At 41.0% G+C, this 26151-nt stretch overlaps 1 protein-coding gene across 3 annotated transcripts; it reads left to right on the plus strand.

Annotated features, from left to right (window-relative positions):
- The first annotated feature begins 2724 nt into the window (after positions 1-2724).
- Positions 2725-25765, plus strand: ST3GAL5 (ST3 beta-galactoside alpha-2,3-sialyltransferase 5). 3 transcript variants are annotated; one of them, XM_084204581.1, is made up of 7 exons: positions 2725-2941; positions 14245-14356; positions 16019-16133; positions 18018-18361; positions 19758-19944; positions 21835-21993; positions 23164-25765. In XM_084204581.1, exons 1-7 carry the CDS (start codon positions 2863-2865, stop codon positions 23422-23424), a joined length of 1257 nt encoding a protein of 418 aa, XP_084060707.1. In that variant the 5' UTR covers positions 2725-2862; the 3' UTR covers positions 23425-25765. The 3 variants fall into 3 exon arrangements, with proteins under 3 accessions (XP_084060707.1, XP_084060708.1, XP_084060709.1); XM_084204582.1 differs by having other exon boundaries at positions 2804-2941; positions 14245-14366; XM_084204583.1 differs by lacking the exons at positions 2725-2941; positions 14245-14356; positions 16019-16133 and having other exon boundaries at positions 18064-18131.
- The last annotated feature ends 386 nt before the right edge of the window (positions 25766-26151 follow it).

A 26151-nucleotide genomic window follows, 5' to 3' on the forward strand; every position in this document is an offset into this window, starting at 1 on the left:
TTTCTGTTCTTCAGCATAATTTCTACTTTGTCTATCAAAGAGATTGGGCTCCCACGTCTACAGCTTCCACAATCTTCTCCAAAATCCTTTAAAAAAATCTGGTGTCACGTGAGCAACTGTCCAGACCCCTCTGATGCCGAGGTAACTTTAAGTGAGAAGTCAGATACAGCAGTTAGTACCTGAAGCACTTTGTCTCTGAGCTGCTTGACAACTCGTGGTTGAACACCATCTGGTCTCAGCAGTTGGCTGCTGCTCACTTGTTAATGTTTTCTTTCATCTTTTATACTTGCACTGTAATCCAAGACATGTTTTCCTAATTATTCCCCTTTAAAAAAGCTTCCCATTACTGGAGTTCACCCATGCTCATCTAACCCATTCACAAATGCAAAAATAAATTCAGCCTTTTTTCCCTGGCTGTATCTTCTCCAGATGTTTCTTCTGTATATGAAACAATCTATTTGCCTTACAGAGCTGTCAAACTCCAGCAGGCTCCCTGATTTGTTCTAGAAAGACTTGCTATTACTTCTTATAACTTTTGCAAGCTGACCCTGAAACCTCCTTCTGTATCCTTCTCATAATTTTGTACTTAACCCATCAGAGGTAACAAATCCTTTGTTTTACCCCCTTTTAATGAAAGGTGTGTCTTGTCCTATATTGCTCCTCTGTTTTTGAAAAGAAAGCAGAACACTGCTGATGTTCTTTGTCATGGTGCTACAAGGGTGTTGAAACCAAGGATGCTACAGTTCCTGGTACAGCGTGGGTCTTTGTCAATAATATGGCACTCTTTATGATCAGGGACTGCTTTTTCTCTTCTGGCTTCCAATGAGCAGTCACAGATAATTTCTAAAATGTTAGCACTCACCCTACTCCCTCCTGTGACATTTACCCAACTTATTATGAGTTATTGAAGGCACTTATTATTCTGTTTTCTACCTCTCAGGTTCTGATCTCCTTGCCTTGTTAGCTGGACTGCTGATGCGCTCCTACTGCATTTTCCCTATTTATTTCTAGGACTTCAATCCACTGAGACCTTATTTATTGACAGAATTAACTGCTAATTGGAGAATCCTGTAAGCTGTCTTTAAAATACAGCATCACTCATCCATTGTCATGCTTTGTCCTGCCTCAAAAATATCATCAAAACTGATGATTCATTTTTCCTATCAGATTTCAAAGTATGAACATAGTGCATATCTTTGCTGCAGCTGCTTGCAAAGCCTGATTGTCTCCTGGCCAAAGCCCAGTGTGACAGGCGAGTGACACCCTTGTTCGTGCCTGGCTGTACACTCAGGGTCTTTATTTACATCTGGCTTCATCTGGGAGCCCAAACTAACCAACAGTTGCTTGCAGTTATGGAGGAGGACTAAAGATAAGAGCTAATCCTCAATTGTGTCAACAGCTGAAATAACAGAGCAGGGAATATTTTGTTTCTGACTTGTATACATTTTCTCTTGAATCATACCAAAAGGGATCAAGGATCTGCAGTGACTACAACTCAAACCATCAAACAGCTGACAAAACAGAGAAGAAATCTCTCATCCACTGTAGAAAACAAGAGGTGTGGTTTAACAGGAGCTGTGAAGAAACAACCATTATAAGGATAGAAAATATATCTGTGTTTATCTTGTATAAAATTTGAAAGCATCTAAACTGTTCTGCTTCAGGACATGCGCTCATCTATCCCTTAGAGCGAAGGAACATTTATACACCAGTCAGAAAATGGTGGTTGTTTTCGGATCTCCGTGTGTTCTTCTCACTGAACTTTATCACTCCTTCTCGAGAATGGCACCTCAGAGCCATTTTTATCCCACTTTCTTTAAGGGCAAGCCTTTCCCCTGTCTCCCCTGACACGGCCTCTGCAGGGTGTTATGCACTGTACTACCAGCACCAATAATCATCAGCTGCTGTGCCTGGAATCACTGATTGTTTTGCATCAATCATCTAGGTTAGGGAACCATTTGTAGATACCATAGCAACAAGTCAGATATTAAAAAAAAACCAAATAAAATTCCTAGCATCAGACAGGCTGTAATGACTTAATCCATTTTCCTGCTTCATCAGCTTTCCCTCATCCGGTGCCCACGCTTCCTCGCTTCTCGCTCCAGTGGTTTTCCAGCTCTTTATTTCGTGGTTCAACTTGTGACTTCTAAGGCCATGCTCAGATGGGTTTGCAAGGTCGTTTTCCCTCCCTTGAGAGTCAAGCAGCCGCTTACACGGGGCTACAACTAAATCAGACTTTTGGGGGTTTTTTACACATTCTGTGTCACGTTGGGTCACAAAAATGATTATTCCCTAAAACAGCTGCGGAGAGGCCTGAAAGCCCCAATGCACCAAAGCTCCTGGGAGTATAAGGCAGAATAAAAACAGCTCAAACGCGGTAACTTGAGGGGATCGACCTCGTTTTTCCACAGCGGACGAGTGAAAGCACCGACAGCGGGATGAGGCGGCGGACATGAGGAAGGGGCGGCGGGCACGGGTTTCTTGCCTGGGGGGCTGTGTGTGTGTGGGGGGGGGGAGAAAATCTCCAAACCCACGATTTATTGCGTGGAGGGGGGGAAAGGTGAAGAAAGCGCCTATTCGTAACACGGCCACCGCACAGAAGCTGCGGGGCGGGGGCCGCGGCCCTCCCGCATCCCCTCAGCGCGGGCGCCGCCCCCGCCCCGCGCGGCGCGGCTGCTCGGCCCCCATTGGCTGCGCGCCGCCACGTGCCGCCCCCGCCGCGCGCCGGCTCCGCTACCTGCGGCGGGGCCGCGCCGCGCCCGCGCCTCAGAGCGCCGGGGCCGCCCAGCGCCGCCCGTACCGCCCGCGGCAGCGCGGGCACCGCAGCGGGGACAGCGCCGGGGACAGCGCCGGCCCAGGCCCATGCGGCGGCGCGGGGCCTGCGGGCTTGGGCTGGAGCAGTCGGCAGGATGTGCCCCACCGCCAGCGCCGGAGCTTCCAGGTCTCTCCCTCCCTCCCTTCCAGGCAGGGAGCAGCGGGGATGGGGAGCGGGGGGCTGCGAGTTCTGGAGGAGGTGGGCGGTGGAAGTCGGGTTTGCCTTGGACTGGAGGGAGAGGATGTGTTAGCTGCGGGTGTCTTGAGTTGTTCCTCTGGAATAAAATTTATAGGCTCCTGCTTCTCTGCGGGTTCCGATAGGCGTTTTGTGAGGGATTGTGTATTTCATGCTTGGAGTGATGTGAATGCAAACCAGATACGGCTTCTGCTGTTACTGCCAAAACCTTTCTGTTTGCTTCAACGCTACTCACGAGAAAGAGTTTCCTTTTTTCCCCCTCCTTTGTGCTGAGATTTGTTTTGTATCTATTTTTTCAATTTCAGTAATATCTAAGTATAAGGCTGCTGGAGGAGGGATGTTTATTTTGCAGCTCTCTTTAGTTAGGAAAATGATTAGGAAATGTTCTTTAAATTACTGGATGTAAACAGCTCTGCGGTGGAAAATGACTGGCCTTGTGTCATTCTGGGGAAAAGGGTATGTAAAGATGTATATTCATTATTTCTATAAAGAAGACTCATTAAGATAAGTGCTCGTTTATGCTTCTGGAGTGGATACATCTTTTTAAACTGCAGCTTACAATAGGACTGTGCAGATTCAGTTTAGAGGAGGTGTTTTCCATGCAGACTGTGTCATTCCATCTGTTATGCTGCAGTGAGCTTGCTATCTCCCTTTTGGATCATGCAGCAGGAAACCTTGAGCTATCTCCCAGGCGCTCTGCTAGCCAAACTCTGGGAATTTCTTTTGAGAGGTCAAAATGCAGCTGGAGAGTTAGGGCATGATAGCATTTTGGTGCATTGTCTGCTTCCGTGGGGTTGATGAGAAATGAGCTCATCCCTCCTCTGGTTTCCTGCAACTTTTTGAGGTTTAGCATCCTTCCTTCCGTAGAGTTCCAGCAGATTGGCCAAATGAGTGACAGACAGTTAGGAGCAGGATGTAGGAAGACAAAGTGTGGTAGCAGAAACTTCCTTTTACTGAGGAGAATGGGCTAAAAATGTTGAATTTTGTTTGCTTTGCACACATCAGATGTGAAACATGCTAAGACTGCTGCAGAGTTGGAGCATTTCGTGGGCAGGTTGTTTGTTCAGATTAAGAGACTCTGGAAGACTTCAGTAGTTCATGAGGTATAATAAAGGCTAAATAACTGAAAAAACCCAGACAATGATTCAAACTTGTCATGGTGTAATTCTCAAATTATGTGCTGAATGGAACTTGCTGTAACAGAGCAGGTTAAAGCATCTCCAGCAGGCACATCCAGTGCTTCAAAACCAACAGGACACAGGACTTCAGGATTATGGAGGAGTCTTCCCTGTCACAAGCAGCTCTCACTGATAATGTCATTCATAAATTATTGAAGACTTCCTTAAAATATTTGTAGTCTGTTGTTTTCCATTACTTCTATGGCAAGGCTGTTCCTTTGCTGCTCAGCAATCTTTTGCCCGTAGTCCCTCTTTGTTTATGTCCACTTTTTAGTGTGTGCTAACATTATGCTTTTGTTTGAAAGGTTTTGTTTTGACTTTGGTATTTGGTGTATCTAAGGAAAAACCCTCAGTTCTTGTTTTGCAAAACTGGACAAGCCAAGCTCTCTGTTCCTCTTGGGAGAGGCTCTTCCTTTACCCATCCCATCAGCACTCTCTGCAGCATGTTAGGTTCTGAAGCCTTAGGTTCAGAACTTAAGCATTAAAATTCTTTACAGCAATGTTTTTTGCTGTATTGCAATTTTATTTTTTGCCTTTTCTTTATGGGAGGCTTTTGGCATCTCCTCTCTAGCTTCTGTAAGCTCAAGTGTGATTTTACCATCATGTCTTGGAATGTTAGATGATAGTGTGGTAAAAATGCTGCTGTACTATTGACACTGTTTCATACTCACCAGTGTTTTGGTGCTATTCTGCTGCATAATTCACATGTCATATGAAACATCTTGGCTGTGTTAAGTCTGCTGTTTCCTTAGCCCAGTAAAGATTAATGCTATGCCTTGCGTTTTCAAACCATTTCTTTTAGGAAAGATTTTTTCCCCTCAAACTTCCCATGTAAGGGGAAAGACCTAATTTGTTTTGGCTTCCTTGCAGAAGCTCAGAAATCTCTTCCACTTGTGCAAGATGAGATGTCCTGGTGCACTGTGCTTTCTTCCTGGCTTGTGTGGCTTTCCCTCCAGGTGCTGGAGTGGTGCAGGGCTTCCTCAAGTGTGCATCTATGGGTCTGGGGAAGAGGATGAGAAAGGGGAGATGTGCAGAGGGGAGATTTTGGTAGCAAAATGCCTGCTGTTTTGCTGCAGCTCATTCACTGCGTGTGCCTGTGGGCTTCAGCACATGCTGAGGAGCGGCTGACATCAGGCTCTGAGCATCTCAAGCAGGCAGGCCAGTGTTTCTTGCACCAGCCTAAATGCTTCCCTTGTAAGAAAGAAACATAACTTTTTAATAGCACACTGTTCATAACAGCAATACTTTAGCTTACCCATTTCTTCCTGGGACACTGACTTTCTGTGGCTCGCTTGTGAATCAGAAAAATTTCATATTCAGATACTGCTTTTGTCTGTCAGAAAGCATCATCAGCTTGCTTAAGTGTTGAAGCACATCTTGTGGATGTTTCTTGTGTTTATGTTTTATGTTTTTTTGCCGTTACTCACTTGAGAGCACTTAATGGATGTTTTGGAGAAGAGCCTGCAAAGTTTGACTAGAGAAGAGGGTGCTAAGATATGAAATTAAGAGAATATCCCTGTTTTGAACATTGAGCTGTCATTTAGAACTTCAGTAAGAGTTCTTTCCTTATAATATTATTTTAGCAGGACTGTTTTGATTATTTTGGACTGCTAATGTCCAAAAAGCTTCCTGTGAATGATGTGAGAGGAAGTGATGGTGTTACACTCTGAGTCTCTCCAGTTAAGCAGATAATTAGATTGTATTTGAGCTGAAACAATTTCTTTTGATGTTCTATCTGGATGACCCAAGGTTAACAGCAAATTGTAGCCTATGTGTGTCCTTCCTAAAGGAAAAGAGTGCTCAAGTAGACACAATTATGTAAGGTTGTTAATGACTTTGAGGTGCTGGTTGATGTTGCAAAGAGGATGTAGGCGTGACCCATTAAACAATTAGAAGAAACCACAAGTAGAGTGTCACAAGGCAAGGATGGTGTTCCAGATTGCAAGGCAAGAGGTATTCTGTTAAGGTATTTCCTTATCTCCCTCTCTGAGTGATCGCAATCACTCTTCCCTGGGTGGGGAAATCTGCTGATAACAGCCATTGGATGTCACTGCATGGCTGATAAGAACTGCAGCATCCCACTGGGAGATGTGAGCCCAGAGGGAGGAGCCAAGCATTGCTACCCAGATATAATCTGGAGGTTCTGACACACCAGCACGGCTTCTCCACTGGATTCTCCAGAGGAACAGCAGCTGCTGCTTCTTCCACTGGATCTGTGGAGGAAGAATACACTCTTTTCTTCTTCTGCTCCAACAGAACCACACCTGACACTGCAGGAGGGCTGCAGCCCTTTTCCAACTGGACTGCTACCAACACCCTGACCCACAGGGTGTCAGGTTGAGTTCTGACTCTGTCAGTGTTGTTCTAGTGTATTGCATTGGTTTATTTTATCCTTTTATTTTTCTTCCCTATTAAAGAACTGTTATTTCCTGCTCCCATATTTTTTGCCTGAGAGCCCCTTAATTGAAAATTCATAGCAATTTGGAGGGGTGGGGAGAGTTTACATTCTCCATTTCAGGGGAGGCTCCTGCCTTCCTTAGTGGGCACCTGTCTTTTGAAATCAAGACAGATAGAAAAATCATCATGCCTCTAGGACACTTAATGTTGCTTAGTGGTATTCCTGGCTCCAGGAAGAATAATTTTCACCTGGCATCCTGTTGGTGCCTTTGAGTGTTTCTGTCAACTGCTGTGAAATTCTTATTTGTTCCTTGTTTCACTTTTTACCAATTATGTCCACACAAATAGGGTTCAGTAATAAGCTCTCATTTTCAGAGGAGACAGATCTTGACCAAATGAACTGCAGATCATACAGACAACATTGTTTTAAATTTTTATGGTCTGATAAAAAGGCCTTTCCAGCCAAAGTTAATTTTGTAAGATGCATGTTGTAGGTGCTTATAACCATTTTATAGGCTAAATTTTTTTCTTCTATCACAGATGTAGTCTTCAATTAACCAAAACAACTGACTCTGTTTATTAAAGCAGATGTCAAATGCTTTTCTCATTCAATAGTAATAGGCACTAAGCACATAATATTCAAGGAAAGTTTCTCAAGTGTCTGAATGTCAAAATTCCAACTTTAGTGTGGGATTTATTTGTGATAGATGAAATAATTGGCAGAAGTCTCTAATTTTTGAATTTAGCTTCATGTTTTTCCTGTGGTGAGAAGATGTCAGTCCCTAATCTGCCATAGCTTCCCTGGATGCTGTCTCATTATGCCTTGTGATAGGAAGTGGTAGGATGCTGATCAGGAAATTATCTGAAGATAAACATCCAAGAGTGAATATATTGCTACAAATAGTGACAAAAAATCCTCTCATGCTGTAGCATGTCCCTGGTAAGTCTCCCTTGGATCATTAATAGCGCTGGAGTTTCTTCTCACGCCGGTGATTTTAAAGGATTTTCATCATGCACCATTGAACAAAAAATCTTTTAAGAAGGTATTTCAGCATTCATTGTGTCATAGAAGGAGATTTTCCAATCAGACACAGTTCCTTTGGGATAACTTGTCTGTTCTTCTTTCCCCACTTTTCCTGAGTATTTTGTCAATATGGGCAAATGGGGCCATCCAGATGAAAGGCTTTTTACTTTCCTTGTATAGACTTTAAATCCAATTTCAGCATGTGGGCAGGTTGTTAGCTTTCCTGATCTCTTAAACCTGTGCTTAAAATTCAGCTGAAAAATTTGGATTCATTTCTGCAGAAGTCATTGGAAAGTTAACCTTATGAAGTCCATCAAGGTCCTGCACCTGTGCCAGGGCAATCCCAAGCACAAATCCAGGCTGAGCAGAGAATGGGTTGGGATTAGCCCTGAGGAGAAGGACTTGGGGTGCTGGTGGATGAGAGGCTGGACATGACCTGGTCTTTGACAAGGGCACAGAGTCACAGGGCAAGTGGGAATGACTTCAAACTGACAGAGGGCAGGTTTAGACTGGATATTAGGAAGAAGTATTAATACTTCAGAGGGTGGTGGTGTTCTCTGGGAGCAGGTTTCCCAGCGAAGCTGTGGCTGCCCCACCCCTTGAAGTGTCCAAGGCCAGATTGGAAGGGGCTTGGAGCAGCTTGGGACAGTGGAAGGTGTCCCTGCCCATGGCAGGGGTTTGGAACTGGATGATCCTGTGATTCCATGAAAGCTAGGCAGTCCTTTACTACACTGCAGTTTCTGGAGTGCCTCTTGCTACAGGATGTTCTTTTATTTTCCAGATTGGTTGTTTTGTAATAACAAATCCTTCATGTCACAAGAGAATAGGTTTCCAAATAGTTTTTGTATTAAGAAATACTTTGTGTTTTGGATGGATAGAAATACCTTGGATTGCAGTTGTAAGGCAACAGTTTAACTGTACAACAATTGTAGCTGGGGAGTCATTTGTGTACAGTGGGGTGCGCAAAAAAATTCTCTTTAGCTTCATCATTTTTTCCTTTGCAGTACAATTTTCCCACTGAATTGTTATTGAGATGAGTCTTGATCCACTGTTGGTTTAAGAAGATTTGTCTATCATGTTTTATATAAGCAGATAGAGGTTATTTGTGAAATTTCTTGCTTATGGTTTATATTTTCCAATGAAGAGATGATGATGTTTGAAAGCATGGGAAGGATCTGAAGGTATCATGCTTTGATAGGGCAAGTCCCTGAGTAGGGAAACCTTGGGGGATTTGTGGGCCTCCTATGCCAGAGTAGGTCAGCTGGTAAGAGACAGAGTTTACTCATCAGTTAAGTTATTTTGTTCTTTCCAATATAGGAATTTATGATTAACAGTTGTATTCATGGACAAAAATCCTGAATCAAAATTCCCTGAATCGAGACTGGTTTGCCAATTAAGGAGAATTGAACAGATTGTGGGATGGATGTAGGAAGGAATTGGGAGAATTTGATACTGATTTTTGAATCAATTTTGTAATGATGGTCTTAAAGTGGAACAGAAGATGAAGAATTCTAAATTTTTCATATTCTGAGGTATCATCTGAGAATCTCTGCATAGTGACTGGCTTTGAAGCACAAACCAAAAAACTGCCACCTAATTAGTCATTCCTTTCATTCTCTTTTTTAATGTCTCAGTCCTTACATTTTGATTACTGTGGATTTCAGTCCTGCAGAAGCAAACAAAATCAATCCTAACTGTAAATATCACCAAACTGTTTTTCATGTTTTGACATAAATTAATAATATTATCTTAAAATATTTTATCAATTTTGAAAACCTTAATTAAAATTAATAAATTGTCTATTTGGTCAGTAATGAGGATAGATTGAAATGTGTAATCTTTTCATGGGCCCAACTCTTGCAAGTAGTCACAGACATTAATGTTGGAGTTGTCAGTTTTTTGCCATTTGTTTTCTCCAAATGTGTCCAAAACCAATGTGTTGTTAAAGTTTTCTTAGTATTATCTTCTAACTTCTTGCATGAAGTTTTGTGGTATATCTGTGGGATTTTTTTTTGTCTTGTTTAAAAGCCACAGAACAGGAAATTCATACAGAATTCATTACTGAACAATAACCACATCTCAGTAAAAAGTGCCTTGCTCAAGTTTTTTTTGTGTAAAAACACCTTCTCTGCTTTAAAACTTTGTGTTTCTCTTTTGAAACAAATGTTGCTTAAAACAAAGTATCTTTTGTCTCATCCTTTACTGATTTTGGAAATATATTCACCTAATTTATGTGTCTATGATTTAGGGGAAGAGGCAAGAAGTCAGCATGTGGCTTTTGGGTATTTTTGCATTAATTTAGGTTTCTGTTTCAATGCCTGCAGGAGCCCCACCATTCATGATTTGTAATTCCTTTACCTAAGTGTGACTTCTGGGTTTCATTTTCTGGAGGCTTTGCCCTGCAAACTCCTTCATCTTGTTACACAAACTTCAAAGGCTGCTTTGTGGAGCAGGACCTTGCTATTGACTGTCTTGTAAAGCTGGGTGTTCCCACTGCTTCTGGTGATACTGTGAGAGGGGAAAGTTTAAGTGGAAGCATCACCTCTGTGGGGTTGTGGTTTTGTGGGCTTGATGGGAGTGTGGTGAGGATGCAGGCGTGTGCATCATCCTGCACTCGTGTGCAGGCTGTCTGCTCCTGTCCCCAGGCCTGCTGGGAGACCTTGGCTTTGGGTAAATCAGGTGCTGAAATGCATTTTCCAGGGTGTGGCAGTGGTTATGTACAACTTTATACATTCTGCTTTTTAGCTTTTAACATTCCCACATAAAAAGACTTCCTGAAGGCTTAAATGAATTGCTTCTGAGATACTTCAAGTGTGGAAATGTTGTCTACATAAGAATAACAATGAGACACAAGTAAATCATGGTGAAAAGAATAACACTACAAAAAGCTTTGGAGTATATTGTATTAATGGACAATTTATAGTAGCAGCTTTGCACAGATCACTTAAGTTCAGTAGATAAAACAAATTTAAATGCTTTGAGTCCTCATTAATTACACCACAATGAGTAACTATAGAAGTGTCAATGCAAAATGTAGTCCTAACACCACAACACTACTGAGCTGTGTTTTGTACATAAATTGAGACATTTGCATTTATGGTTCTCAAAACAGCTGTAGCAGGGCCCCTTCCTGAAAGAATGTAAAGGTGTTTGTATGCAACATCTCTTTGGTCCTCCTGGGATCTTGACTGCTCTGGTTCTCTCTGCACACTCAGAAATTTTGATTCAGGAAGACTGTGGGAAAGGTGCACTCTAAGGTGCTTGTGACTGCCACCTTGCTCTTTTGGGCAGTCTAGCACCTTTCCAGCCAGTGAAAGGGCTCATTGACTTGAATAAAGGTGCAGGATCCAACCCTGAGTAATTAACAAAAAAATGCTGTGCTGGACAGTTGCATTTTGACTTATGTGTTGGTCTATATATATCTGCTTGTTTGAGAAAGGAATCATCTGTCATGATCATGACTGGCAAAAGTCAAACTGAAGTAAACTGTTGCAAAGGAAATGAAAACTGACATCATGTCACTTGTTTATATAACAAAAAAAAATCATTGTGCATACTAAGAGTTGGACTTGGAAAGGATGTGTTGAGGTGATTATTAAGTTCTCTGTTTCATCGTTTCTTTTGCACATGCAGGATGACTGAAGCAGGGAACGACTGGAATTTATATTGCTTAGAGGCAGGGATCATTTTCTGATATCACTAGCTATAGCAGTCTTGCATTCCTGTTTGACTCCCTTCTGTCTTCATCACCCTCCACCTCTTCAGTTCCTTCTCTGTCTTTAGATCTCTTGCAGCCTGGTGCCAAGTTTGACTGATTCTTTTGTGCAAAATTCATTCTGACCTAGGTTCCTATGGACTGCGATCAAGTTACCTCTTTCTGTTTACCTGAGAAAGAATTAATACCTGCATTGTTCTCTAGTGAAAATAGGTGAAGCTTGTTTTCTGCTTTTTCATTTTTAAAAAGCTCCCATTTATGCTTCTCCCCAGCTGTGTTTGTGGAGATCTGTGGAGCTGACAGATGTAGTTGCTGCCTTGTTTTGTGCCGTAGCACCTTTCAGTGGTCACGTCCCTGCTGTGAACCATCAGGTTGTGAGTGATCCCATCCCTTTCCCAAACAGTGCTGAGTGCCTCTTGTTTGTGCTGGTGTGAGGCAGTCTCCTCTGAGGTGATCTGATGGAATGTCCTCTCTGTTCCATGTGGAGCGGTCCTGGAGCTTCCACATGGTCTGCAGGCTGTGTTCACTCTCTGCAGCATCCTCTGGTCACAGCTACCATTGTGTGCTGGTGTGATCTGGCTCCCTGAACTGGGGCTGCTCCCTGTGCATCCTGACAGTGTCTCTGTGGATAGCTGTCGCCTCTAAGCTGTGTTAGTGTCCAGGTACTGGATGAGAGCTGCTGACTTGATTTCTCTGTGTAGTGTTGCAGGAAGGATGTGTGCTGTAAGGATGACAGTACCAGTCCTGCTGGGTTGGCACTGAATGTCTCAAGGTAGAGCAGTTCAAGTTGGTGATCCGTAACTGACCCTGGGATATGGTCCTTGGAACACATTTTTTGACATCTTTACCCATGTGAACTTGAATGATTTGCTGCCAATACTAGCTGGGAGCAAACTGATGTGGATGACTGGGGTGGTGGTGTCAATACCCAGTTTTGCACCCCAGTGCTGGTTCTATCCAGCAGTATAGATTCAGCCAGTAAAGATGAGGTATTGCTCTGAGAAAATGAGGAGCTCTTAAGGCTTCATAGGTTCCCTGTGACCTGCTGTTTTGTCCTGTGTCCTGACAGGTTGTGTGGTAGATGATAGCTGGATTTGATTTCCAGCTTAAGTGCTAGAATTCTGGGGGACTGGGGGATGCAACTTACCCCTTAAATTTCAGTTTATACTTTTTAAGACAACCGTGATGGTAATGACTTCAGATTTTATTCCAGGTCTCAAAGGGGCTGGAACAAAAGCCTGCAAATCGGTGTGACAACTCAGAGTCCATGCAGTTAGTAAATAGTCAGGTGGGGAATTTGAGGTTCTTAGTGATGCCATAATAACCAAGTTACTTGTGTTTGAGGTAAGTGATTAAGTTTCCTGTTGGCAAAAACCATTAGGGTTTTCCTGTGTTGCTCTGTTTTGTGGGTTGTAATCGTTTGCATGTGACCTTGGAAGCGTGACCTGACTGTTGCCTGCCCTTCAAAGGGCTTCAGATGCTGTTGTTGATCTTTATCTCTCCTTGTTCCACCCTCACAGTGTTTTTTGACATTTGACCTTCTACTGTGATTATCAATAATAATTTCTCTGTATGCAAAGAGACTGACTTTGAATTATCTTCTGAATTAGATACCCTTGAAATTTCAGTGATCTGGATTTGATATCTGGAAGGGGTACTTCTGTCTCCTCAGCTCCTTCATCCTGGTGTTTAAGAAGATCAGTCCAATCAAGCAGTGTTTTCAAGTGGCTGTAGGGTGGTTCAAATGGGTCATATCACCATAAGCACTGAAAAGAGAATGTGGGAAGATCATCTCTAGAGGAAAGCCTTCCCTTAGTCTTGCTCTTTTTCAGAAGTTCTGTGACAGAATTCTTGGCAGGAGAACAGAAGAGGTGAACACCTTTGCAGTGGAGAGCAGAGAGGGTCAAGTACTGAGATCAAAGGTAGGAGCAGGGCTGCAATCCTTCCCTCTGGAGGAGCAGGCTGCACCTTTCCATGGTTGGCTGATCAAAGGAAGTGCTGCTTCCTTTGATGGGTGGGGAGGACAGGAAAAACCCTTGCTGTGTTCCTTCTCCCTGGGAAAACCAGCAGGCTCATACAGGTGGGCTTTTCATGGGGATTCCATCCTCACATCTTTGGTTAGTGGCAGCAGCCTGGGAGAAGATGATGTGTCTGTCAGCATACATTTTTTCTTCCCAAACGGAATATTGGAGCATGCTGATAGAAATTGTGGGAGCAGCAAGATTGCTTCTTGTCAGCTGAGGATCAGTGCCCTGCCCATCTGGGAGGGAGCACTGTGCTGTCCTGCTGGGTTCTCCCATGCTCTGTGCAGGGAGCTGGGCTGTGCTTCCCTGGTGCTGGCAGCCTCCTGGTCCTGCAGTGTGCCAGGAAGAAATTCCCTCCATGCCTTCTCTGGTGCCTGCTGTTGGAGTTGCTGGCCATGTTGTTGGGGCTGCTGAAGAGGTCAGTGGTGGATTCAGAGCATTGATGATGAGATATGTTTGTTTGGCTTTGGGGAAACTGGGGAGATGATTTGAAATGTACACTCCTGTTTTGAGGATGGCTTGTATGGGTTTTGTATGCTGAGAGCATCCTTGAAGCCTAGTGAGTGGCATAGCACAGGGATTTGATTTTGAGTCAGGGATCCTGGATACCCTGGGCATATTGTTTGGAGTGTTTGATGGTAACTGATGTAATTTGCATTAGACTTCAGGCTTATGAAGCATGAAAGACCTGGCAACATTTTTAGGATCATGATTTGGTGATGCAGCTGAAATGAGTGAGTTCTTGATCACAAGGACTCAGGAGCAATTCAGTATTCCTGGCACCATAACTAAGAATCACAGTCTTCTCTGGGAAACAAAGTTGTCACTCTATGGGTGTCCTGTGAATTTATCTTCAATTCAGCAAGTTATGATCACTTTTTCTTTCTTTTTTACAGCAATGCTGAGTGACAATAACTCTGTGAAACTGAAAAGTGATCATTCACCTCCTGTGCAATGGTGTAAGGTGGCTGCTCATGAAGATGAGAAGACCAAGCTGGTTTTTAAAAGGTACTCGCAAGTAAGTGTCATTGTCACAGCTACACAGAGGACAGTTGTTCTACCCCCAGCCTGGGCAACTGCAAAATGGATGCAGAAATCAAGGCATGGGATTACCACAGACTGAATAGAGGGTTGAGCACACAGCTTTCCTGAAAACACTTTGTGGAGCCCAGGATAACTTTTTGTAGTACCTGTCTTCCCAAGCCAAAGTGAGATCCTAGTACTTCACTCACAAGTATTTCCAATCTTTTTTGTATGCAGATAAATAACAGTGCTGAGACTTCTGTAGAGTCTGGTAACTGAGGGAATGGAAGGCCAGTGGATGCTGAGTGGGTATCCTCAGGAGGTGTTTTCATGCAATTTTGTTATGAAGACTTCTGGAATGCTACATCAAAAACCTTACTCCATTGTTTATAGCTTGACATCAAATTAGAACTAAAGGGTGTGTGCACATGTAGATCCCATATTTTATACCTAAAACATTCACTACTGTTATGCCATGTGAATTTTTAGGTCTTAAAGCTAAAAAACCCAAAGACACACTGTTATGGGCACAGGTAGATACAACCTGAATGCTGCAGCCCCAGCTGACTTTGGGGATACTTGATAAACTTCTGGAGGAAAACCAGCCTCATTTGTCAGCTGTGAATCTCCTGCTTTCTGCCTGTTGGCTGATCTCCAGGGGCTGCTGCCTAACATGCTAATGAAGCTCTTAGATCACCTGTCAGTGGAAAATGTAATTTAGTTAAGTGAGATGTGAGAACAGTCCTGCTTTTCCAGTGGTCACCTTGTTTGCAGCCTGTACTGCACACTGAGTGCTGGATTGTATCTATTAGTTCATATAGTGCAAGCTTTTAAAAAAAAAATTGGAAATTTGTATTAACTTTGTCTGAAAGAGTTTCAAGAAGCATTGGGGACTTAATAACTTGTACATTTTTAAAAGAAATTTAAGCAAATGTCCAATCCTTAGGAAACAATGGGAAATGAAGATCAATAAGAAAGCTCAAACTACAACCTTGAGCAAGAATCACAACTTTAACCAAATAATGATGTAAATATTCTACAGGTGGGTTTAAACATGAAGTGAACTAAGTGACTTTTTGGATATCAACAGTGATATTCTTTAGGAATGAGAAATTAGTAGATCAAAAATATGAATAGTGTTGTTCTTCAATTTTAAAGTTGATTGGACTTTTTCTGCTGCATGTTTTGGAGGTGTAAATAGCTAAGGCTTTTCAGTCTGAACATCTGAGTTCTGCATTCTGGCCTGCCACTGGGTTGAAAGTTGTGTTTCAGTGGTGGCCATTGGCTCAAAATCATCCAATTTGAAGTTCCAGCCCTTTTTTCAGTTTGCATGGAAATATGTTTTCTAACATAAGACCTCTAAAGAAAAAAAAAGTCACCCTTGGTTTCATTAAGTGAGGAGAACTGTTTGCATTTAAAATATATGAGGCAGGCATTTTCCTTATCTAAGCATGTCTTCATACTTTTGTGCAGATAACTTTGAGTAAACAAAGCAAAAGGGTTTTTTTTAATTCAAATGCAAGTATTCACATAAAGTCAACTGTCTTAAATTTGCTCAAAAATACTGATTTAATAGATGATTGAACATCAAAAAAAAATTTTTTTTTGCTTTTCTCTCCTACCCCTCACTGTCCTGTTTGGTTTTAGAATTCTTGCACTGTTTGTGGTTGGAGGGTGCTTCCTTTATATCCTCAAATTACATCTTGACCCTGAGGAATGTGACAGAACAAAAATGCCATATGTGGACCTTGATCGTGTAAAGGTTGGTATTTTTTGGCTTTTTTTTTCCCATTTGTCTTAAAACAAAAGTTATTAATTAACAATACAAGACTTACAGGGCTCTACAACAAAGAACTAAAATGCTGGAATTACCTATTGAGCAGAAGTATATTTTGCTTCATCTCGTTCTGTAAACATTTTTTGTTCTTGTAAAATGACAGCAGAAGCATGTAGAGAAACTGAGTTTTTAGGGTAAAATTAGAGAAGTGTGGCTTTAAAATTTGAAATGGATATATCATCATTCCATTTTGTCAGTGCAGATGACATTGCTGATCAGAAGATTTGATGCAAGTTAAAATTAACATTTTAAAAACACCCAAAAGTAACATATTAAACAAAAAGGTGGTGTTTATTTTTTTTTCTACCTAAGCCAGTTGCCCAGTCTGCTTTGCCTTATAGTTGCTCAGGTGTTTTTGGAATCACAGAGCAAATGTCCAAGAGGGTGCAGCTATTATTTCATTTATTCATTCAAGGTAGCAGCTACTTTCTTTAGCTACAGTTTTCCGTGCAGCTTTTAAAGAGGTGTAACAGACACCGTTAAAGCCTTTGTTACTTATCCTATTTGCACTTTATAACAGAACTTACCTGCCTTAGGGCTGTTGCATTTCTGCCTTTGAATGTTTCAATGCTAATAGGCAGCATCCAGCAGAAACCCTATCTTAAGACAGTCTAATCTTAGCATTACTGCATGTGCATCCTCCCCACCTGGCATCATCCTCAGTGCTTATCTTTCCCCTTCTGAACCTCTTTGCCTCCCCTTTTTTCTCATTTGGCTTATTTATTTTTTCAATAACATTCCTTATTCTGAAGAACAAACCCATTAAACCAAGCAAACCTGAAGGCTTCATGGACTGTATTTATTGCTGTCTCAAAAAGTGCATTGTGAAGTTGTTCAGTCATGCTTTGCCCAGTGTGGTGTTTATGCAGAAACCTTCATTATGGTGGTAGAGGAAGTTCTGTAGGTTAATCTTGGTGAGAAAAAAACCCCAAAAAAACCAGCAGCAGAACTTCCCTCTCTGCTCCTTCAGATACACATTATTGTTCCTTAACAGTAGAGGAGAACTAAATTAACAATAGATTTGAATCTTGTGTCTTTGACTCCTGTGTTTGCTCATGGGGTTTTTTTTTAATTACACTGGAGGAACCTTTGCTTTTCTCTTTTTACATCAGACACCAGCTTGCCACTACAGATTTCTAAAAATGTGCACTAACAGTGTTTTGTTTTTATTATGAGATGGATCAATGTGTAGTTCTGTCTGTCACTTTAATCTTTTTATGCAACATGGAACTGTAGTCTCTTATTTTGGTGACTAATCTTTGAGAGAAAGCCCGTAACACCCCCACCTGGCATTCCTTTTAGTCATTAGCACTTTAGCAATATTTATGGAAGAAGTGTTGCTTCATTCTGATGAGTAACAAGTCCAGCTGCTGTTGCACAGAACTTTTACCCAATGGATGTGTCTCTGGTGGAATCTCAGAGCAGAACTTGGGTCATGTAGTTGAGCAGAGTGGAATTTCACTTGCTGCGAAATTAGACAAGTAGAAGTATGTCTAGGTTTTTTTTTTTATTTGGTATTGCAAATGGTGGTACAAACAGTTCATTTTCACTTAGCACTTCTACTAGCCTAATATATTCTCTAGGAAACCTCATGTCTAGATTTAAGTGATTGAGTGGAAAAGAATTCCTCTGCAGGTTTTCAACGTGCACTGGCTCATATCTACATCTGAGTAAATGCTTCAAAATTGTTGTACTTCCACACTAAAGCTTTCTTTATAACCCCTGTGTTTGCTAAACTGTTGGTGGCCCCCATTTTGAGCACTTTGTGCAGCTGGCTTTCCTGGCTGAATCCTGTGTGTTTTGTTTCAGAGGGCACAGCAATTTGCCAGCGCCACCCTGCAGGAGCAGTGCCGACCTTCTTATGCCAAGAAGGAGATGAGGAAGTTGTTTGCAGAGAAATACAGCATGGACATATCTCCCTTTGTAAGGAAAAATATGAATGAAGATGAAGCTTTATTTAAATATGAACCTCCATTTGGATTTCACAAGTTCTCTGATAAACTTAAAGATCTCCTTGAACTCTTACCCGAGCATGATTTACCAGAAGATTTGAAGTCAAAGCACTGTAAGCGCTGTGTTGTTGTTGGCAGTGGTGGAATTCTCCATGGATCAGAGCTGGGTCACTTATTGAATCAGTTTGATATTGTTATAAGGTATGTCCTTTCCATTTAAGGACTCCAGCTACTTTTTAACTTTATGAGCCAGCATTGTTTTTTAAGGGGAAAATATCTCCAACACTGATGCAACTTATAACACTGTTTCTAAAAGTGCTTTTGATAAATTTATTTGGGACTTGGTGGAATTTGAAGTCTTAGGAGCAAAATGTCATGTTTACAGGAAAGGAATTCAGTGTAATTATTTGTGGACTTCAGGTACAAAAATCACATGGGCAGAAACTAGTGACATCATAGACAAGTAGACAGTACTGGGTTTATCCCTTCACATTTCAAAGCTTTCAAATCTTAAATTTCAGGACTTAAAGACTCACCTCTGCTTTTTTCCCCATGGCTAGTTTAGATGCTTATTTGAAAGATTTTTTTATGACAGCTATTTCAAACACAATAAAAATTAATTGGTGTTTCAGTACACAGTTTGCTTACACACTTTATAGCACACTTATCTTCCCTTATCTTTACGAGGTCATTGACTGTTTTCTGTGATTGCCATGATCTCTGACATCTGAATTACGTGCTCTGTATTTGTGCCTTCTGAATATTACAGTTTGAACCACCTTGTTTTGAGTCATGTAAAGTCACAAATAAAATTAATACCAGCATTTTCTCAACTTGTTTTGTAAACTGAGGCTTGCTCATCGAATTAAGGAAATATTTCATTGAATCAATAGGCCTTATTCAAAGGTAAAAAAACCTTTTTAGCATGTGGAGGGGCAGAGAACTTGCATTAGCTGTCCTCTGAAATTAGGGATGGCAGGATGAAAGTGATTTTTCTGTTGATGTAGAAAGTTTGCAGGACTTGAGCTGTTCTGCAGAACTCGAGCTGTTCTGCAGAGCTCATGGAGAGTGATGATTCCATTCTCGTCAGCTGTGTGCCAGCATCTGAATTTTTTGGTGAACTGGAAATGATATAAACCCACAGGATACATGGCATTGGAGGGATAATTTGAATGATTTTTTGTGTGGAATACTTGTGAGTGTGTGGGTATATATAAATATGTGTGTGAAAACTTACCACACAGGCAACTTTGTGTGTTTTCTTCCTCTTCCAGTTTTAAGCCTCCTTGAGTTGGCACAAAGCAAGAGAAATGAAGTTCTGCAATGCTGTCTTAAGTCACTTTAGTCTTCAAGCTTTTCTTTCCCAAGTTCTGCATTTGTGCCATTTAATCTAGAAATAGAATTGGCTTTCTCCCAAAGATAAAAGGGCTGGAAGACTGCATGAGGCAAGAGCATGGGGGCTGTGAGAAAACACCATAGTCTGTTCTGTTAAAAATCTGTGGGCCAAATAACAAGGTTTTGCTTAGTGTCTGATATTCTAATGAGATTGTAACCTGTTTATTTAACAGCCCTCCACTGTGGGTTTCTTTTCCCCCAGGTTAAATGATGCACCAGTTCAAGGCTACACGGATCATGTTGGTAACAAAACAACAATACGGATGACGTACCCCGAAGGAGCCCCCCTTTCTGAGCATGAGTATCCTCCTGCAAGCTTGTTTGTGGCTGTCCTGTTTAAAGGAGTTGATTTCAACTGGCTGCAAGCCATGGTAAAAAATGAAACCTTGGTATGTAATGTGGCAGTCTCACAGTCTCACGTACCTGTATTTTTGTTTGTTTGATTTTTTAATGCTTAAAGAAGCTGATTGATCTGTTACTTCCTGGTTTATCGTGCTGAGGATCTTTTATGTAACCTTGTGGGATTTTAGCTCTGTCTCCTAGTTACAGTTAGACCAGCATTTGTGTTGAAGCCCCATGCTGACAGTAACACTTCTTTTTTTTGTGGAGATATTAGTGGTTTGCACCAGGCTACGTGACATACTGAGCGTTTGCTGAAGTGGAATTCATTTCACATTTGGTTTAAGTGACTTGACCAAGTCTGCAGAGCCCAAAATAGAAATGAGATTTCTGAATGCTAGTCCATTTTTTTAGCAGCTAAAGTCTGTACTGCTACAATGGGCATACATGGAATTAATGTGTAATTGAACATTTGTTTGAGGTTCCTAAATCATGAGGTTGCTTATTTTTTACTAAACATTCATAGAAGTGCTGAGAGTTCTAAGGAACTGATGGAAGGGTTTGATGTTTCCAAATTAATGTGAACTGGTGGCTTCCACCTCTTTTAATCTGCAGGCAGATAATTTCAGCAAGTAAAATTACTGAGAGAGATTTAGAAGCCAGCCTGTCAAGTCTTTTAACAGTTTGATCTCTGATAGTTTAGGTCCTCCAAATTCCTTTCTTAATTCTGTGATTTTTACAATATGAGAAGGTGTGTTTAATCTTGACCATGACTGTCTACTGCTACACTGAAGAGTCAGGAAGATGCTTAAGGGACTGGAGCATCTCTTACATGAGGAAAGACTGATAGAGCTGGGAGTGTTTAGCCTGCAGAAGAAAAGGCTTGGAGGGGATCCTAGTAATGTGCATAAATATCTGAGGGGACAGTGCAAAGGGGATGGAGCCAGGCTCTTTTTGGTGGTGCCCAGTGATAGGACAAGAGGAAACTTGTCAGGTTGAATATCCATGGACATATTTCTTGAAATCATCTAGACATGATCTTGAGCATCTGGTTTGAGGTGTCTGCTTGGGCCAGGGGAGTTGGACCTTGTGATCTCCAGAGGCCCTGTCTAACTTCAGTGGCTCTGGGATTCTGTGAGCTGCAGCCCTAGTTCTTTCAAATACTCAGCTGTCAGTTGGCTCAGCTCTCTGTGCAGGCACTGGCACTGAACTAAACTGATCCAGAGCATGGTTGGGAAAACAGGAGCACTGCAACCTGTATTTGATCAGTTCAAGCTGTTGTTCCTTAAAGCCTATTTAAAAAAATACAGGTCTCTGTTGGAGCTGGATCAGTTTAATAATTTGCTTAATGTTGCAAATTTCATGGAAAGACTTGCAGAATTAGTGTGATGGAGTATTTCTTCTTCCATTAGCAGGCATCTGACTGACTGCAGTGGCATGAGATCAGAGTCTGGGTTTCTGAGTCCTGTGTAAACCCTCTTCTGAAGGGTTGCATTTATCACTAGGTAGATGCTGTCAAACAACAGCTCTTCACTTCAGAGCTTGAGCACAATTGTTTTCAATCTGCTTGCTTCAGAATGCCTGGTTAATGTTTGTGGGAAGCTGTGCTTCCCTTCCCCATTTCTTTAAATACTCTTGCCTGCTCAGCTGTGCTGGGGTAGCCTGAAGAACCCATGGGTGCTGATGTTGACTGATAAACACAAAGTGCAGTCAAATATTCAGAATAAACAACTATTCCCTCTGCTGTCCTCTCTACAATTCCTGATGCTTTGAAGGTTTTTCCTCTTTTGGGTCAGTCATTTGATCTGTCCAGTGGTATTTGCAAACCACCATAGCTGTAAACTGTTGGCTAAATTTTTCAGGGTCACTGGTGAATTCAGTAACTTGTATGCTGTGTTTGTCTCAGTTTCCCTCTGAACTAGATTTTTTATTTCTCTTAGCCTCTGTGGATGCGACTCTTCTTTTGGAGGGAGGTTGCTGAGAAAATTCCTTTCCCATCAAAGCAGTTTCGGATTCTGAATCCAGTCATTATCAAAGAGACAGCTCTGGACATTTTACAGTTCCCTGAGCCTCGATCAAAATTCTGGGGTTGGGATAAGGTAAGAAGTTTCCTTTCAACAAAAGGAGACAGTAAAATACAAGGTAAATAAAATAAGAACTGAAAAAAAGTTTTGGGCTTTTTACTTTCTCTGTGCTGTTTCAGAGCTGGTCTCAGGTAATAGGGAAATTAATGTTCTTTCAAAAGACTCTTATATTTTTTTGTGCATAATCAAGGTAAGATTTCAGGTGACCTTTTTAGATGAGGTATTTTGCCTGGGTATGCTGACATGAAATGGCATTCAGATGCAGTGAGACAAACTCATTCCAGTGTTTAAAAACATGCATTTGATGTATGTTAAGCCTGTTAAAAACAGCCCTGTTAAACTAAACCAGCCATCAGCTGTAGCCAGGTGTCTCCAGCTGCAGGGAAAGCAGAGAGAGCCTGGAAACCAGGCCAGTGTGAAGCAGCCTTCCAACTGCTGGAATTGCTGTGTATGCCAGAGAATGCTCAGTAGCAGCTGATGGGCATTTCCTCCCTCCATGTCCTTTGCTCCAGCAGTGGTACAGCGTGATGAATTGCCTGGTTTAATTATACACTGCATTTTTATTACTTCATTGCATGTTGGAGAAATTGAATGTCACTAGTTCTCTTGAACTACAAAAAATACTAACTACCATCTCTTTACCAAAATGTGAAAGTATTTAAGATTATTACCCAAATATTTGAAGATCTTCTCACATTTTTTTATCAAAATAACATATACCAAGCTGAGTATCTTAATGGTATTGTAGTATATTTGCCTCTTTCACAGGTTGTTCAGTGAAAAGTCATATTGTGAAGAATACTGTTAGAGAGCCTGTTGTTGCTCAAGACTTAAATAAGCGTACATCAAAAAATGTCAAGTTTAGCTCTCTGTCAGGGGTTTGACTTTTTCAAGTGAAGGATCACTTGCAGTTGAACTACACAGTGATAGGGCATCTTGCCTTCACAGGAAAAAAAATTAGTCTTGACAGCCAAAACCCAAATACTTAAATTGTATTGGTATTTTGCCCTGGAGTTTTTAGTTTCTTGATCATTGAATTGATTTTTAGTTGTTTTAATTGATTTCAGTTTTGAATGAGGAGAGGGAATAGACAAAGTCATTAAATGGTGTAAAGTGTTTATAAACCTAAAGTAAAGGACAAGATGTTTGAACTGAGAAAATGTCGCTTCTCTCCCTTTTTAAAAGGTACCTACAATTGGGGTCACAGCAGTTGTTCTGGCCACACATCTTTGTGATGAAGTGAGCTTAGCAGGATTTGGATATGACCTGGATCAGCCCAGCACACCTTTGCACTATTACAACAACCTCTGCATGGCTGCCATGAAAGAGCAAATTATGCACAATGTGACAAGTGAAACAAAATTCCTGCAAAAACTGATCAAAGAAAAAGTTGTTAAAGACCTCACTGGAGGGATACACTGTGAATTCTGCAGCAAAGACAGCTAGTGACCAACTTGCAGCGTGGATAGGATTTGTTACATTTCCAGAGGTTCAGCTGGATCAACCCTTTCCTTCTCTTTATTTCTTTAAAGTGTACATGAAATGGACGTGGAATCCCTGCTGCCTTTTTTAGTGTCCTGTTCAAGTTGTCAGACTTTTAAATTAATTTTCCTGTGAGACTTTACTTTGCACATTTCTGTGAATAGCTATGTAAATATCTCATCAATTCAACTTGGAGTTGAAAGACATCCATTTAAAGTATTTAATATTTTAAGCTGTCTGAAAAAAATCAGGTTTTTCCTTTTCAAATATATATGGAACACATGTGGCTGGCCTGAATTGTCTAACAGAATGTGCAGGAGTTATTTTTCCCTGATCTGCTGTCTTTGTTGATCCAGTTCCTGGTATATTGACTCCTTTTCATGCCATGAAAAGAAAGGTATATGCTTCTCATGTCTTGCATGTCTTGAACTTGAGCATTGCATTTACTCCTCAAATATTTATATTCTTTTGCTAATACATTTTTTGGAGGGTGAAGGACAAACATAGGAGTGGAGTTGAAGGAAAAGAAACTGTTGTGGCAACAACTGAGTAGTAGGTACTTTGATGTTCATGATTGACATTAAAACCATTGATGTATTAATGTTTTGGGTTAGAACCCTGCACATTTGGGCCCAGGGCACTCTAGAAGAGCATTTAGGCAGGAGGAGGCTTTAACCCAAACCAGGTCATTTGTCATTTCCATTCCTGAAGACCTGCCTAAATGTTTCTAACTAGATGATTTGCAGCAGAGTTCAGTTACCCTAATTAAAGAACTGGCATTAATACAAAATCTGCCCCTTTTTTAAAATTTATTTTTTGAGTGACTTGAGAATTGCTGGTTCTATAAAACACTAGTTTGTATCAATCATTTAGCACTTCTAAAATCTATGATTAGGTTACAATTTCCACTGGTTAATTTTATGATCCTTAAGTAATTAATTATAGATATTGTCACCTTAATAGTTTGCAATGCTGATAACCCTTGTGAAGTCCAGTATTGACTGTTTAATTGGAGAGGTAGAGTTGGTGATTTCCCCAAGTCGGTAATCGGGTGAGTGTGTAAGTTAAGAAGAAAATCACTATAAGAAAGTAGCATAATCTAGTAACAAGGTAGGTAGCTGCTGAAAACAGCAAATTTAAAAAACAAAAAGAGAAAAGAAAGCTATAGATGTATGTTCTTGGGGGTGGAAATCAGTGCACTGCAAAGGCACTGGACTGTGCAGATCTGTAGGCAAGTTTTTATGTTTCTATTTTTGTTATTAGCAGAGTATCAGGTATGACTGTTTGCACTGAGGAGTGGTGTTACTCAATCTTCCTTATGAGAAAAAAGCTTCCTTTGGCAGTGGAAGCTTGTCAGCAAATCAATCAAAGGTTGGCCTAGGAACATTGTTCTTAATCATGGACTCTTCACCTGGTGAATGTTCCCACTTTTCTTTGTTATGGACATAGAGATGAATGAAGTTGGAGTTCCAAATATTAAAAGTACTCATGTGGAAATGCAAGATTAGGGTGGTTGTGTTTTGGGTTTTTATTCTGTGGAGAGCAGATCTAATGAATGATAATGTTAGAATGCAGGAGCAGCAGACTGGTGCTCACTGTTATGCTGAGAGGCAATACAAGGACATCAGGTCATAAAGCATAACTGAAGAAAGTTGTGGACCTCATCTGTCCTAAGTCCCACATGTCTACAGGTCCTTTAAAGTCAGTTGTGGGGGCTGAACAAATTTGAAAATCAGGAATTCTTGTTTCTGGCACTATGTTCATAGCAATAATATTAATCTAGCCTTCTCTTCCAAGAAAAGCGTTAATTTTTATATCAGCAATAAATTTCTAGTCTGTTTTTTTTTTTGTAACTATATTATATTATTTAATTTAATATTTCATGTGTGAAGAGTTTTATACAAATAGTCCTTTAGTTAATATATTAAAATGCGGTAACTATTTTCTCCTGGTATTTAAACTGGAAGCAGAATACATTAATTTCATTTAGTATTAATGAAATTTTGGAAGATTTCAGAATGTGTGTGTTGGGAGGATGTCTTGAATACACCAGAAGTCTGTATCTCTGAGCACGTGGTCCCTTACCACTTCATTTTGTTCAGCAACTTAAAAATAATCAGTTGATTAATGTAAATGCCAATAGCTTTTTGGAGATGCTGTATTTACTGTCAAATTTGCAAACTGTGTGGATGTAGGATTGGATTTCCTACCTGTTTTATGGCTTGTGTTAAAACCTTGTTCTCCATGGTAGTCTGTGCAGACTTGACACGCCGTGAAATGGCAGCAAAAAGCAATAAACTGATGAAACCACTTTCTATTTATGTATTTGTCACTCAGTTTGCCATTTGTTCTCCCTCCTTTTTAAGGAAGTTGCATGTCTTGCTGATCCAGTTGAAAGTCTTGATACAATCCCACATAACCCAAAATAGGGGAGATGGTAGCTGGTAACTTCTTCTCTGTTTATGCCTTTTTAATGCCTGTCAGTGGAATTATCTGTCTGGTGCTTGGAGGAGAGAAACCCTCCCAACAATGACCAAATTGTGGGTTTACAAGATTTTGAAGTTAATGTGGATGAGAATATTTTGGGCTGGGTTATAGCATTGGCCTTAAAATCAGGGGTGTGTTTCCTACAATGGTGTAAACACTGCAGCTTCTGATCTGTGCCTCAGCCTTGCTGGAAGTGAGATAAGA

This window comes from Fringilla coelebs (genome assembly GCF_963513975.1).
Source record: "Fringilla coelebs genome assembly, chromosome: 4".
Taxonomy (NCBI): Eukaryota; Metazoa; Chordata; class Aves; order Passeriformes; family Fringillidae; genus Fringilla; species Fringilla coelebs.